This window comes from Rhizopus microsporus (assembly GCF_002708625.1).
Source record: "Rhizopus microsporus ATCC 52813 unplaced genomic scaffold scaffold_1, whole genome shotgun sequence".
Lineage (NCBI taxonomy): Eukaryota > Fungi > Mucoromycota > Mucoromycetes > Mucorales > Rhizopodaceae > Rhizopus > Rhizopus microsporus.
Genome location: NW_019671916.1, coordinates 766580 through 781310, shown reverse-complemented (window position 1 = coordinate 781310; position 14731 = coordinate 766580). Strand labels below are relative to the sequence as shown.

Below are 14731 nucleotides of genomic sequence, written 5' to 3'. Positions count from 1 at the left end.
CCCTTTCTTTTCCCCTTTTCTTTTATTACTTTTAATACCTTTTTTTTTTTTTTTTCAATATAAGCCCTCGATATTATGCCTGACATCATTAAAGAAGGCTATATTTCATTAAAGGAGGAAGGACTCAGGGCCTGGATATGGTCAAAGAGATACTGTGTGCTTAGAGACCAATCTTTAACCTTTCATAGAAATGAAGTATAAACTTTAGTTTTTTTTTAGTTTTCCCTTGCTTACATAATTATTAGGCTGGTCAGTGTATTGGCTTATTGTTTTTAAAAGAAATTGGATCAGTAACAAGAGTGGACCTAAAACCTTATTGTTTCGAAATTACTGCAAAGGATAAAACTTATTTTATTGCCTGCAAAAGTGATGAAGAGCTTTACAGTTGGATGGACGAAATTTACAATGTATGGAAAAATATAATATACAGTCAATTAAGCTAACATTCCACAAAAGAGATCTTCAGTGGGTACCTCAGGGCCAACCAATTTTGTTCATAAGGTGCACGTCGGCTTTGATCCAATCACGGGTGCTTTTACTGTAAGTTCAGGTTCCAGATAATATATTCATTTACAAACTTCATTATAGGGTCTTCCTGACCAATGGACTCGACTCTTGAAAGGTTCAGCCATTACAGCAGAGGATGCAGCCAAGAATCCCCAGGCTGTCTTGGACGTACTCGAATTTTATGCAGAACAAACGAAGCGAGAAGAAGAAGAATACGGTACATCTGAGCTTCAGGGTGCAGTCGAACGGATGAGTGGTCTCAATTGGGCAAAATATATGCAGGAAGAAAAGTCGCCCATACCTACAGTCAAACTTCCGCCCAAGATGGTTCCCACACGACCTGCTCCACCTCCGCCACATGCCAGTGTGTCTACGAGTAGTACGTCAAGTGATAAAAAATCCAAGGTAAAATACAAGAGACTCAAGGTGTGACGGTAACTTATTGATTCATTAGGATCAAGTATTACAAAACTCACCTAAATCGAATGTCTCTGTAAGGTTCCGTTCATTTCCCCTAACTTTAACTGACTTTTATTAGGATAACTATACGTTGCCATCAAGAGATCGACATGATGTCCCTATTCCAAGCGGAAAGATAACGCAGGATACACCACTTGATCAGTTGCTAGAATCTAAATTACACCTAGACAAAAAGATACCTAATAATGACCATAATAAATACAATCATCATCAAAAGGATGCCATCGATATGGAAAGAGAAAGGGAGCGGGAGCGTATTCTCCGAGAAAGAGAAAGAGAAAAGGCTGCTGCTCAAGTATCCTCCAAAAAGAAAGTTGAACAAAGGATCAGTACGATGACTGAAGCGCAAATCATGGAAAAACTTCGTGAGTTTATCTTTTTTTTTTGCTGCTTTTGCTAAACTAACCTTGTGTTTAGGTTCTGTTGTCTCCAAGGGCGATCCTAATGACTGCTATAAAAAAGTGAAGCGAGTTGGTCAAGGGTAACTATTTTTACATTTATGAAAACAAGTCTTTACCTTTTTATAGTGCATCTGGTTCAGTCTTTGTGGCAGTCTCACTTGCTACCAACACAAAGGTTGCAGTAAAGCAAATGGATTTAAGCACTCAGCCACGTAAAGAATTGATTGTCAATGAAATACTTGTCATGAAAGAATCACAGCATCCCAATATCGTAAACTACCTGGACTCTTTCCTCGTTGGAAATAATGATTTATGGGTTGTTATGGAGTATATGGAAGGCGGTGCACTGACGGATGTGATTGATAATAACAGCACAATGACAGAACAACAGATAGCCACCGTGTGTCTTGAGGTAAAGATAAAAAAAAAAAAAAAAAAAAAAAAAAAACTAAGGCAAATGTTAATCTTTCTATTATAGACTATCCATGGTTTACACCATTTGCATTCACAAAACATCATTCATAGAGATATTAAATCAGACAACATCCTATTGAACTCTCAAGGTCACGTCAAGATCAGTGACTTTGGATTCTGCGCAAAATTGACGGATCAAAAAAGAAAGCGTGCTACAATGATTGGAACTCCTTACTGGGTAAGTGTATTATTTCATAAGAAAAAAAAACATTAATCAGTCATTCCAGATGGCTCCTGAGGTCGTCAAGCAAAAGGAGTACGGGGCAAAGGTGGACATTTGGTCTTTGGGTATTATGGCTATTGAAATGATTGAAAATGAGCCACCTTATCTTGATGAAGAACCATTGAAGGCCCTTTATTTAATTGCTACAAATGGAACACCCACACTAAGGCATCCCGAGAGACTCTCAACCGAGTTGAAATCATTTTTGGCTGTCTGTCTCTGTGTTGATGTACGATCTCGTGCAAACTCTGCAGAGTTATTAAATGTAAGAACACTTAAATTATCGTTTATCAATACTTAACCTTTTCTTTAGCATGAATTTCTGAAAAAGGCTGGACCTTTAGAAATTTTGGCGCCTTTACTAAAATTCAGAGCAAAGCAGACATAAGCCTTTCTTTTAAATAAAACCCTTTAATTCAGTTGTGTGTGCATCAGACATAAATGATTAAAGATGCTTTGTTACGTTAATTCCTTTGTGTATGTAAAGGCTATCCTTATCATCCTAAATTATGTAAACGATGGTATCCGTTAGAATAACTACCCCCTCTCTCACCCTTATTCAATTGTGAGTTTCAATTGTTTTGACTTGATTTACTTTTTATTACAAAATATTACAATTAAGCTACCTTTATCTACTATGACTAGCAAGATTTCTTGAAGAACCTTGACGGGATATAGGAGTACCAAGACTACGGGAGCTACCAGAGCGTTTCATGGTTTCCTTTTCCTTTTCTTCGCTTTCTTTCTTGGCTGCTTCGTGAATTTGTGCGATTGTGGTAGGCGCAACTTCATTACCACGTTTCAGTGTCCATTTGCTCTTACGAAGATCAATCACATCCTATTTAAGGTTAATAAACCTGTTTCCCTTTTAAAATAAATCAAACGTACCAAAATCATGAATTTAACTCTGGAGCTTAGAGTTTTACTTTCGTACATTTCTTTCATTCTTGCAAAATAGACATCGAGCCATTGCTTGTTATTAAGACTACTTGTATCAAAGACTTTACCCATAGTCATAAGCAACTTGCACATTGTCTCAGTTTCTTCATCTTCAGGGTTCTTTGGATCACTACACAGAGTTCGCAAGCATTCTTTCATCACACGATCTGTGAGCATCTGAAGCTTGAATAATTCACCAATAAATTTAACTAGACCAAGACCGCGACGCTTAGCTTTGACAGCAGCATAGTATTCGTCTGTGAGCATGACATTGGGGTCATTTTCATCAATCTTGGGAAGATCATGCTTCCAACCCTTTTCGAAATCGGCTTGACAACGGTTCAAGAGATATTTACGGAATAGAGGACCACCACAGACGACTTCATTGTTCTTGTCAAGAATGTTTACGTTCTTGATTTCCTTATTGTTAGAGGTAAGTTCGTAAAGTCTTTTACAGAGTTGTGCCCACATGCTGGCAAAAGGAGGTTCATCACACGCTTTATCGAAAATGAGGTCGATCACTGTCTTTAAGGATTCAGAATCGTCTTCTTTTTCTGATTGTTTGGCAAATTCCCAGATCTGATTAGAAATAGAATCGAATTTCTCCAGAGTGAGCTTATTAAGAAGTGATTTGACTTTACGTTTGATCATGTCTTGTGAGATCAATTCAGGTTCTTCTTTAGCTTCAGCTGTTTCTGAAGATTGCACCTTGGGCACCCAGCGGTTCTGGCTCTTCTGTAAGGGCGCTACTTCCTCGACAGGGGTTGAAGGAACACTGTCCTTACCGTCTTCTCTAGATTCCTTGGGTGCACGACGAGACTTGCCACCACGGCTGCTACGATTTCTATTTGAGCCTTGACGGTCCATAGGAGAACCAGGTCCAGAGCTGTCTTGGCGACGAGGTCCACGGCTGGAGCCACTGCGAAGCATACCTTCACCAGCAAGACCAGGTGCGCGTGGTCCACGACCACGTTCAGATGTTTGACGTCGTGACATGCTGCGTCCGCCTCGGTCGTTGCCAGATCGTTCAGTATTGATATCTTCAAATGGAGCCATGTTGATGTCGGCTGGAAGTGCCTTATAATCTCTAAACTTCATCATAAAGGCAATATCATAGATAATGCGATCGCCCTTGCATACTTCCACCTTTTCTTCTACTGGTTTCTGTTCTTCTTGCTCTTCTTCATCCTTTTTTTCTTCGGCTTGCTCAAGGCCTGCCTCGTCCTTGGATTCTGTCTCTTCCTTAGGAGCTATTTCTTCCTTAGGTTCTGCTTTTTTAGAGTCTGTTTCTCCCTTGGGCTCTTCTTGCTGAGTAGTGCACTCTTCCACTGATGCATCTTTTGTTACTTTACTCTCTATATCATCCTTCTTTTCAGGTATCTCGTTGGCTTCGTTGGTTTCGGCAGCTGTTTCCTGTACGTCTTTGGATTCAACAGTCTCTTCTCTTTCCTGCTTATCGGCTTTATTATCATCCACATCGTCTGCCTTTTCTTGATCCTAAACAGAGAAAAAGAGTTTATTATTCTATTCATTCGAGATATTGCGGTACACAAGGTGTATATGGATAATTACCGTGGGGTCTACAATCCTGATAGGAGAAGAAGGCTTCTCTTGGTCTTTAGAAGCGGCTGGAGGTTGAACTATTTCCCTATTGTTGGGGTTAATAATGGGAATCGCTTTATTTCCAGTGGGAGGACGAACGAATGTTTGACCGCTGTAGTTGGAGCCGTAGTATGTAGAAGAAGGATACTATAGAATATTAAAAATAAGTCGATATACATGTATTTTGACGTACGTATTGGTTATTTTGCCAATTCTTATCGTTATTCTGACTATTGTTGGGCTGAGGAGCACTTGAAGAGTCGTTACGAGAAGGTGATTTTCTACCGTGTGGTGGTATATAAGTTGGTTGCATTATGAAATAAGGCAAACTGTTGAAGAAAAGAAGTATGACTTTTTGGCACTTTTTCAAAAAATGAAAAAATTCTGTAATCGTTGTGACGACTTTTTTTGGCAGCGGTGTCCTAAAGTAAAAGTGCTTAGACATCTACAGCAAAGTTGAAGCTCATGCTTCACCAACGTCTGACGTTTATGGCTTTCTTTTCCTTTTTCATCATTGAAGAATTGAATTAATGATGTCAGTCAATGCTCATTATGATTGCAGTAGTTGACCAGCATGAAGAATAAGCTTTATGTCCAGAGAAAATGAGCTGAATGTATACGAGCCTCACTGGAGTTTAGCTTCAACTTTGACAGTATTGAATTTAATGCTTGATGAGCATCCAAGCAGGGATTTTTCAAGGAAGAGTAAAAGCTTATTAGGCCGGCAGGATGTTTCTCCCGTTGAAAACTCAGATTTTCCAGCAGATAGTCGAGCCAAAGGACTTTTTTATAATTATTCTCTATGACTCTTGTTTTCCCATCTATGATAATCATATGTGAAATAGGTAATGATCAAGAACCATGGATAATAGCAGAGACGGAACAAAAATGAAATCCTTTCGACCATCAAAACCATGTCTTTGACTTGTAACAAAGGTGCATAAATTTTATATTTTGCAGAAATGAGTCAAGTGTGTCTCTTGATGCAATTGCTTCAGAGCTTTAAAATGTTCGTTCATCAACAAAGCTTATCTTATCATCACTGTCAGCCATAAAATACGCCGGAAAATATGCAATGTCTCATGATTTGATTGCATTTGTTAATGTTTTTTCCAAGTCGAACATCACATTTGTGCGACAAGCATTTGGTTCCTGAAAGTAGAGAACATGAACGTATCCGAACAACAAGCTTGGAAGAATACTATCATTTATGTGGTTATAATTTTGCTACGAGAAAACGAAAAGAGTATCAAGAGTGTTATTTAGACAAATTTAGGTATATTAGTGAATTACCTACTTTAAAAACTGCAAATTTGACCTCATTTTTACTAGCTGCCTCTACACGTCTACAAAACTATCCAAGAATCTATAACTACTAATGTCAAGATAAATGGTATGTCGCTCTCTTACATGGTGTGTATTTTAATAACTCTGCGTGCGACATAGGTCTCAAAAGCTAAAGTTCAAAACGTATATCAACAAGCAAAAAGAAACTCAAGAAATTGTTAAATGACTCTTTGACAACAGCAAAAAGTATGACAAATCAAGTACAGTTGGCGTTAAAAACCAAAATCCAAACAAAAGCAAACATGTACCTCCACCTCCCGCTGATCTCTCTTCTTCCCCTCAACAAAAGCGGATCATTGCGGTCGGAAATGGTTCTTTTGGTTCAAGTATGAAAGGAAAACAAGCTACACCTATAAAACGTATTACTGAAGAAATCAAACGAAAATGCAAACAATCTAATGAGGAAACCAAATTTGTTTACGTTGACGAGTCAGATCTGTAACAAATGTAAAATGAATAGTTTCTCTGTTTCTGGATCAAAGCGAAGAGTACATGCTGTGAATTTTGTGGTGTGGAATCGCGATGTGAACAGTGCATTAAATATATATAATATCTTTGTTTACAAATCAAAACACGACAATGAAAGTCTCTCCCCTTCAGAAGACTTTCACAAAACTAACAGTGCTTCTTGGATTAAATGCGCTGCCTATAACGGCAGTGCATTCCTTAACGCCTCGATAAGCATAAAATGAACAATACGTTATTCGTTATTCATTAGTTTTCTAGTTGCTCAGTAATGGAAATAACTAAAGTGGGCAAGCCGTTGTTGTGAGTAAACACTAATAAACGGAGAGAATGCCTCTTATCATTTCTGAATATTGATGATCACACCTTGGTTTATTAAAAAATGATCCGATTCTATATTGTAGAAATAAGCTTTAATCATGTACGACCATCAAGGTATACTTCGGAAGTGCTTCCCTTTCTTCAACGGAATACCATATAAACATTCGGAGACTCTAGTTTTTTTAGTAAAATACAGGCTCGTTTTCAAATTTAGCAGTTTTATTGTGAAGCACTTTTTTTGTCTATTGTTGTTGTTGTTGTTGTTGTTGTTGTTGACTGTCACATGCCTCACAATCTCGGTTACCGCAATATGAATGTTCTCTATTATTGTTACCATATTCTTTTCTTCTCCACTTTTCCTCTTTTTTTTTAAAAAAATTATTCGGCTGTAAATATTTATTAAACATATAGTATGAGTAGTTTATAAATTTTAAAAAGGTAGGGTAGAAGTTATGTGTGCATTCTTGAGCTCTACACATACACTATTCCTAGAAAGCAATGCCGTTCCAAGATGTCGTATTTTGTATATTTTGTATTATAAATTTTCGAATTATGCGACATCACTTGAAAAAGCTGTAATTATAAGTGTTTATGTCATTACCTTCATGAATCAAAGAGGCCAGTGGCATAGGCGCTCAGCAGTGTTTGACTAGGTTACACAATTACCATAAAAGGTGGAATTATACCGAACTATCAGCCAGGAATGCAAGGTCCATTTCCCTAAGCTTTTGTTCGGACAGTTTCAAACAAATATAGAAATACTTTTACTAGCATATATATATGAATACTTTGCCCTCCTTTCTTACAATTATCGTCCTCTTTCACATAACATAAACATGAATTACATTGCATTGGATAAAAAATCTGAACATCTTTACTTGTCTGCTGGCGCTTTAATTACTGCCTTTATGTTGCTTAAATCAACATCTCGCTTATTGTCTAATAATGTAAATATTATACACATCAATTGATTACATAGGCTAATCATTATATATATATATATATATATATATAAGTCAAAAGAACAAATTCCTAGAGTTCCATACAAGCTACCATTCGTTGGCTCCACGATTGACTATTACAAGAATACGCTTGAATTCACCAAGAAGTGGTCTAAAAAGTATGGGTCTGCTTTTAAGATGCATCTTCATGGTCAATGGGTTACTGTTGTCGGTGCAGACGATGCTCCAGAAGTCTTCACACATCCAAGCCTAAGTTTTCTTGCTGGGCAAGCAGAGGTAAAATTTACTCCCTAAGAAGGGATTAAAAGGAGAAAAAACTTAAAAATAATTCTAGTTTCTGGGCCAAACTACAGCCCATGCAAATTCTAGATATGTCTTGACCCCGGATATAGTAAAACAATCCATTGTGAAGCATCTGACACCACATCTAGACAACTACTGTCCACAAGGCTTTGAAATGGTAGAATTCGCTAAAGTGTCAAAGTAAACTTTTTCTAAACATTTGCTTTCCATTAGATCATAAAGCATGCTAAGCACGTACTGAATGAACCGGAAGGTAAAGGGAAAGTCAAGACTAGAGGATTGCTTGTCTTTACTCATTTTGAACATAGTTGTCGTGCCTGATCTACTTCCCCTCTTGAGAAGTTTTGTAGCTCGCTATAGCGCATCTGCATTTGTAGGTAAAGAGCTGTGTGCAGACGAGAATCTGATGAATGCATTTGAGAATTCGGTATCAGAGATTGGTAAAGAAATGACGCCTGGCTTATTCCGTGTGCTGTTTCCATCCTTCAACAAATTATACTTGAAGTAAAGTTGAGCTCGTTTCCAGCTCAAACAGAATTTAACTTTATTTTGTTTCTTTTAGGTTCCTGTATCCAAAGACAGCAGCTATAGATAAACACAGAATGCTTATCAAAAACGCATTAGCAGCAGACATTGAAAGAAGAAGAGCATCACCAGAACAAAAGGTGCGCACGCATAAAAAATAAATTTAAAAAGGATACTAAATGATGGAAATTAGGAACCAAGTGGTATCCTTGGCTACATACTTGAAACACATCCTCAAGAAGAAATAGATGCTGCATATCTCGAGTCTTTGACAACTATCATCCTCATCTTTATCTTTGTTGGCGTTCATACCACTTCAATGGCTGCAGCAACCGTGATGTACCAGCTTGTAGCGCATCCTGAATATATCCCAGAGTTACTTGAAGAGCAAAAGCAGGTTTCAGAGACCGGCGATCCAATAGATTTTGTGCCAAGTGCTTATCGACAGATGCCAAAGCTCGACAGCTTTATTCGTGAGTCTATGCGTACTCGTGCTACGGGTATTATATTGCCTCATAAAAATGTTACAGATAAGGATGTTGTCCTTCGATCAGGGGCGATTGTTAGACCAGGTAGGAATAAGCAAAAGAACATGTAAGGTGTTTCTTCTTTTCTAACTCTTTTTCAAAGGAGAGGATGTTTATATCAATATATGGCATGTTCACTTTGATGAAGCAAACCAAGGTCACATGGATAATGTCGATCAGTTCTTGGGATTCAGATTCGTTGGCCAGGATAAGCAAACAACAAAGACAGGACATGATTTTGTCTCTTTTGGTCTTGGAAAGTAAGTGGTTTAGATAAGTAGGTATAAATTAATTCTTATTTATCTTGTTATAGGCGTGCTTGTCCAGGAAGATGGTTTGCAACCCAGCAGATAAAGGGCATTGTTTCTTACTTTATTAGACATTATGAAATGCGTCCAGCAGGCGATATTCTGATTGCTGGTGAAAATGGTTATTCTAAACCACCAACAGGTCCTGTTCAGTTTATTAAAAAGGAAACAAAATAAAACTCTAATTTATATTTTAATAAATCACTAAGTAGCACGAGGCAGAGCAGAGGAAAGAACGATTGTTGTTTCCGTAGCAGAACTAGAGCTGTTTGAGCCACCAATAGGCAATGTTTGAAGAGGGTAAACGTATTGTTGTTCCCAATAAGGCTGAGTGACATTGTTACAGGCAAGAGCAGGCACAACATTAAACACCTTTTGAATCTTGGGCAACCAGAACATGGTCATGTTGACCGTGGCATTATTGAGTTCATGCTCGAGGACGATGTGACCATGAGTTTGATTACCTGATTGTTCGTCTTCGATCCAGCCTTTAAAGTAACCATCGACCTTGGAAGGAGCCAAGTTACCGCCACCGGGCGCAGGCATGTCCCAGTCATTCGTATCCCAGTCCCAGAGGACTGTGTGCATACCCATCTGCCAAGCAATGGAACGAATACGGTCATCAACGTCACCTTGAGGAGGTCTCCAGCACTTTGGTGTGACACCCGTAGTTTCTTTAATGGCCTTGAGAGTCCAGTAAAATTCAGCCACAGCTTCTTCGTTCGTCATGGTGGTCATAGCAGGATGAGACCATGTATGGACGCAAATGTAGTGGCCATCATTGAATGCACGCTTAGCAGCCTCAGGATAAGTAGCGACATTGGAGCCAATATACTAATAAAATGATTAATTGAATACTCAAAAAAATAACCCCGTGTCACTTACAAACAAGCTAGCCTTTTGATTATTATGCTCAACTAGGTAATTGTAGAGAGCAGGTTCAGCGTACTTGTTCTGAATGGCAGCTTCTTTGCCAGTGTACAGGTTAAAAGGTCCATCATCATAGGATAGACCCCAATCACCCTTGTTAGGACAAATGTAATAATCTTCGGGCAGATTAATCTTGGGCTTGACACAGTTTGTATCTGACCACCAGCAGTAGGGATCATCATCACCATCCGTATCAGGCTTGAAATCACCATTGTCATCTTGCTTTCGAACAGGGGCGTCAGGGACAAGACTCCAATCGATTTGCTTAATGGCTGCCTGGACTTCATCGCTCTTTGTGTCAGGTACTTCCCAGGGCGAAGGATAGCCAGACAAGGTTGTGGTAGGCAAGGCATCAGAGGTATTGTAAGGACCATAGTTGTAAGCTGTGACAATGCCTGTAGGAGAAGGCACATTTGAAAAGGAAGGCGACTTTTGAGGTATATAAGCTCCTGTCGTCTTGGTAGGGGAAGGTGCAGCGGTAACTGCAGTAAGTAAGGCGGCACTAAGGATGGCGAGCTTCATGTTTTGAATGAAAAGAGAGAAAGAAATAAGAAAAGGGATGGTGTTTATATAATACAAACACAATGGATATCTTTTTTCCATGTTTCTATAAATACATTTATCTGAGTAAAGGATTTAGTATGTCTTTATATACTCATGATCATTTCACATTCTATTCACGCATTTCAGATGCTTGCAATGGCACGCCCCAATACAACAAAAACATCATCAGATATAGTACTTTATTCAAAGATCTTTGCTTATCCTAAAATATGGGGCTCAATGGATAATTGCAAGTAGAATGGATAGCACAGTATTTTCTATATTCTGTATGCCAAGCTTTTTTTTTTTTTTATTATTATTCTATTTCGTAAGAGGATAAATTATCTATTTTTGGCATTTTCCCGTCATGTCAGATTTAACCACGGCATCGACCAGGTGCTTTGCGTCGGGTTTTTCGGCCACGGCATGAACGGTCAGGCCAAGGGCATGGGCGTAATCCGCTGTGGTGGGGCCAATGGCAGCAATCTTGATTTGACCTGGTTGGAGAAGTTTGGAGGTAGGTAAAGCGGATTGAATAAACTTTAACCCCGAGGGACTAAAGAACACCGCCCATTCTGCTTCAGCCTGTTCCAATTGCTGCAGTCTGGCAGGCAGATCAGGATGAGGACAGGTTGCATAGGTCTGTACTTCACGAAAGGGTATCTTGGCCTCTGTCAATGCTTGGGGTATCACATCACGTCGTTTGTCGCCCGCTAAGAATAATAGTTGGCCCTTTTTATTATAATGATCTATGATTGGCTTGATTAGTTCAAGAGCTCGGGGTGCTTCTATCCAGTGATTCGTGTGACAGTGGCTGTATAAAGGGGATTGGGCCAATAATTGTTCTGTTTGTGGTCCTACGATGAATACAGGTAGTTCATGCCACTGCTGACGTATTTCTTCTTTTAAAGGTGTATAGGCTTTTGTAAGAGTATGAACTGACTTTTGTGAAGTCAAGATGAGACCAGAGAGGTTGAGGGCATGTGGACCAGTAATTAAGATGGACTTGAGCATGTCGACATTTTGACATGTGTAATCAAGTAGGGGTATAAACTCAGGTGAATAATTATTTTTAATCAATAGCGTGTCATATTCATCATTGTTGTCTTTTTTATCTTTGAATATCCAAACACGTTTTTCTAGCATAAGTTTAACAAAAAAAAAAAGGGAGACCAGTCGGAGAGATGCCGAAGTGATAATAATAATAATTATGTAAAAATAGCAATTTTATTGGCCCCGAAAAATGACGTCTTTTGATGGTTGCTACTCTTCTTTTTACTTTTACCCTCGGAAATGAAAAAGAATAAGCTTTTTATTTTTATAAGTCAAGGAGATCGTATCAAGGGGAAGAGGGGAAAGCGAAAACCGTCTTTGTTCTTTTCTTTTTTTTGTAAGGGTTCGGAAATCTAATTTTAAACCATGTTTTGAATACACACAATCATAAATGGTAGCACGAGTAAAAAAGAATAGAGATTTTTTTTGATCCTTTTTTATATTAAAATGATTGACATCCTGAAACAATAAGAAAGAAGGAAAGAGTGAAGCAAAAGGTGACTAAAGAATTGAAATTTCATTATTACGTAATGTTGTTTTCTTCTTTGTTCAGATCGTTTTTTTTACCATAGTAACGTATTACTATGGCAACTCATGTTTTACTTTTGTGTTGACACAGTTTGTTCATTGTACAAGAAAAAAGTGTTCTATTTTTTTAAAAGTCAGTTGAGCCCAGTCCAAAAAATGATTGATGAGCCTTTATGAATAAAGTATATAAACTCTGTTTGTTCTCTCTCTTTCTTTCCCCCCTTTTATTTCTTTTTCTTTATTCTCTTTTTATTTTCTTCTTTATACATATTCTTTATATATATATATATTCCATATATATATCTTATCCATACCCCATTTCAACAACAAAAAAACTCTCATATAAATATATATTTGCATTATAATATATATCTTCATATATATATATTTATACCATATTCCCCCTTTTTTTACGACCACCAATTTTTTTATTTAGATATCCCCTTCCTCATGCCACATTCATTTCCTATTACTGTCGTTGCCAATCCAACCAAATTATCCATTAAACCTCCGCCAATGATGTGTGATTTGGAAACATCAAAAAATGAAAATCTTACAAGGTTTCCTGTCCCTACTCCTCCACTTTCTTCAACTTCTCCCATGGTTGAATTAGCTCCAATTATAGATTTGTGTGGTAAGGACAGCTAAAATTGCCTAAAATAAAAATATTAAACCTCTTCTAGACAACAGACCACCATCCCCCGAGTCACCAAAGATAAAGAGATTCATTGTGGAAGAACAAGAGCGACCTGTGCCTCTTGAGCCTGCTGTTCCTTCTGTCCAGCATAATACCCAAATATTTCCTGTTCGTCTTTTTGAACCTTTGCAACGTCCATACTCATTTCTTATACCCAGTAACATTCAGATACCCATCCCACAACGTCGATCTTCTCCTCCACGCTATGATCCCTTCTTCAAAGCTATCCAGTCCTCGCCCATGTCACCTACGATGGCTGCCGCCTCTGCTTCAGCAGCAGCAGCAGCAGCCCAACGACACCCTGGATCTCAAGTGGCTGCTAGTCTATTAAAAGCCATTCAGCCTGATTCAAAGCAAGATACGAAACATATAGAAGAACTAGAAACAGACATTGCTTTAGCCTTCACAGATTGCTATTCAAACGGTGATCATGTCATGTATAAATCTGCTCGAAACAATGTCGATCAAAGCATGTTTCTAACAAAAAATGCCCATATCAAAAGACCGCGTAACGCTTGGATTCATGTAAGAACTTTAAAATTGTAAAGGTTTATTTACTCATCTATTTATGTAGTTCCGATGTCATTATGGACAAGCACTCAAGATCCAGGACCCTACTTTACGTGCTGAGGAAATATCCAAGTAAATATTTAAAAAGGAAGATTCGCATTTTTTTTTCTAACCTTAACTAAAATAGACGTGCGTCACGTCGATGGAGCAAGTTATCCGAGAATGAAAAAAAGCCGTGGCATGGGCTCGCAGAACAGGAAAAATTAGCTCATCGTGAAGCATTTCCAGAGTACCGCTATTGTCCTCGTCGTGCAACCGCTCCTTCTTCTCCTACAAAAAGACCCATAAAAGATACGCCACTTAACATGCATGACGAGCAAAGGAAAGTGAAGCGTAAATCTAAATAATTGAACCAAGAAGTAGTACATAGCAACATATACATACAACAACAACAGCATCTTTTGTTTTTCTTTTATTTTTCAATACCCTTTTTTCGTTTTTTTTTTTTTTTTTTGTTATCATTTCAATCAAAGGAAAAAGATTTTCCTTGTTTTTGTCAAAGGGGAAGGAAAGGGATTTGTTTTGTTTTTATCTTCCCTTCTGAACATGTTTGACTATACCACACACGCCTAATAAAAAAAGAGAGTTTATTTATTTATATTTACTATTCTGAATACAGGGGGGCTTGACTAAGGACAGGGTAACTCAACATTTTATTATTGTTATTCTTTTTTCCCTTTGCATAATGTCACACTACATAAAATGTGTCTAGGCTTAAAACAATGACAGGTGTTACAATTCATATCTATTCCCTCTCTTTCTTCCTTTCTGGAAGCACGGCCATTGACAGAAATGCTTCTCTTTTTATTTTTTAGCTTTTTTTTTTTAACTTTTATTGAAGCACTTGATGCTTCACTGTTTCAAAAACAAGGAGAGGGAAGCAAAAAAAAAAATAAAACTTTGAGTAACCATGGATATTAAATCATAATTATTTTGCCCGCTTGCAATAAAAATAAATTTACTTTACGGTCATTCCAAAAAGTAAAGTCGTAGTTTTAAGTTTGATGTTGTTCAATCATTTTTTTT

At 37.9% G+C, this 14731-nt stretch overlaps 6 protein-coding genes across 6 annotated transcripts; 3 read left to right on the top strand and 3 right to left on the bottom strand.

Moving 5' to 3' along the window:
* Positions 1 to 75: 75 nt before the first annotated feature.
* RHIMIDRAFT_232621 (Pkinase-domain-containing protein) lies at positions 76 to 2473 on the top strand (the record flags this gene model as incomplete). The annotated part of the gene is made up of 11 exons (XM_023607777.1): positions 76 to 195; positions 246 to 407; positions 457 to 540; positions 589 to 912; positions 962 to 1000; positions 1046 to 1352; positions 1405 to 1468; positions 1515 to 1800; positions 1867 to 2040; positions 2090 to 2350; positions 2399 to 2473. The coding sequence occupies 11 exons, from the start codon at positions 76 to 78 to the stop codon at positions 2471 to 2473; spliced, it is 1896 nt and encodes a 631-aa protein (XP_023470897.1).
* A 240-nt stretch (positions 2474 to 2713) lies between these two features.
* On the bottom strand, positions 2714 to 3675 carry RHIMIDRAFT_195562 (ARM repeat-containing protein; the record flags this gene model as incomplete). The annotated part of the gene is made up of 2 exons (XM_023606052.1): positions 2714 to 2923; positions 2974 to 3675. The coding sequence occupies 2 exons, from the start codon at positions 3673 to 3675 to the stop codon at positions 2714 to 2716; spliced, it is 912 nt and encodes a 303-aa protein (XP_023470896.1).
* A 3920-nt stretch (positions 3676 to 7595) lies between these two features.
* On the top strand, positions 7596 to 9561 carry RHIMIDRAFT_232618 (cytochrome P450; the record flags this gene model as incomplete). The annotated part of the gene is made up of 9 exons (XM_023607776.1): positions 7596 to 7706; positions 7776 to 7997; positions 8056 to 8181; positions 8238 to 8277; positions 8333 to 8528; positions 8587 to 8689; positions 8743 to 9121; positions 9180 to 9336; positions 9390 to 9561. The coding sequence occupies 9 exons, from the start codon at positions 7596 to 7598 to the stop codon at positions 9559 to 9561; spliced, it is 1506 nt and encodes a 501-aa protein (XP_023470895.1).
* A 27-nt stretch (positions 9562 to 9588) lies between these two features.
* RHIMIDRAFT_232617 (glycoside hydrolase/deacetylase) lies at positions 9589 to 10836 on the bottom strand (the record flags this gene model as incomplete). Its single annotated transcript, XM_023607775.1, has 2 exons — positions 9589 to 10218; positions 10270 to 10836. 2 exons carry the CDS (start codon positions 10834 to 10836, stop codon positions 9589 to 9591), a joined length of 1197 nt encoding a protein of 398 aa, XP_023470894.1.
* A 171-nt stretch (positions 10837 to 11007) lies between these two features.
* Positions 11008 to 12446, bottom strand: RHIMIDRAFT_253253 (tetrapyrrole biosynthesis, uroporphyrinogen III synthase). Its single transcript, XM_023611011.1, has one exon. It carries the CDS (start codon positions 12001 to 12003, stop codon positions 11203 to 11205), a length of 801 nt encoding a protein of 266 aa, XP_023470893.1. The 5' UTR covers positions 12004 to 12446; the 3' UTR covers positions 11008 to 11202.
* Positions 12447 to 12451: 5 nt separating this feature from the next.
* Positions 12452 to 13777, top strand: RHIMIDRAFT_253252 (uncharacterized protein). Its single transcript, XM_023611010.1, has 2 exons — positions 12452 to 13072; positions 13122 to 13777. Exons 1-2 carry the CDS (start codon positions 12889 to 12891, stop codon positions 13679 to 13681), a joined length of 744 nt encoding a protein of 247 aa, XP_023470892.1. The 5' UTR covers positions 12452 to 12888; the 3' UTR covers positions 13682 to 13777.
* The last annotated feature ends 954 nt before the right edge of the window (positions 13778 to 14731 follow it).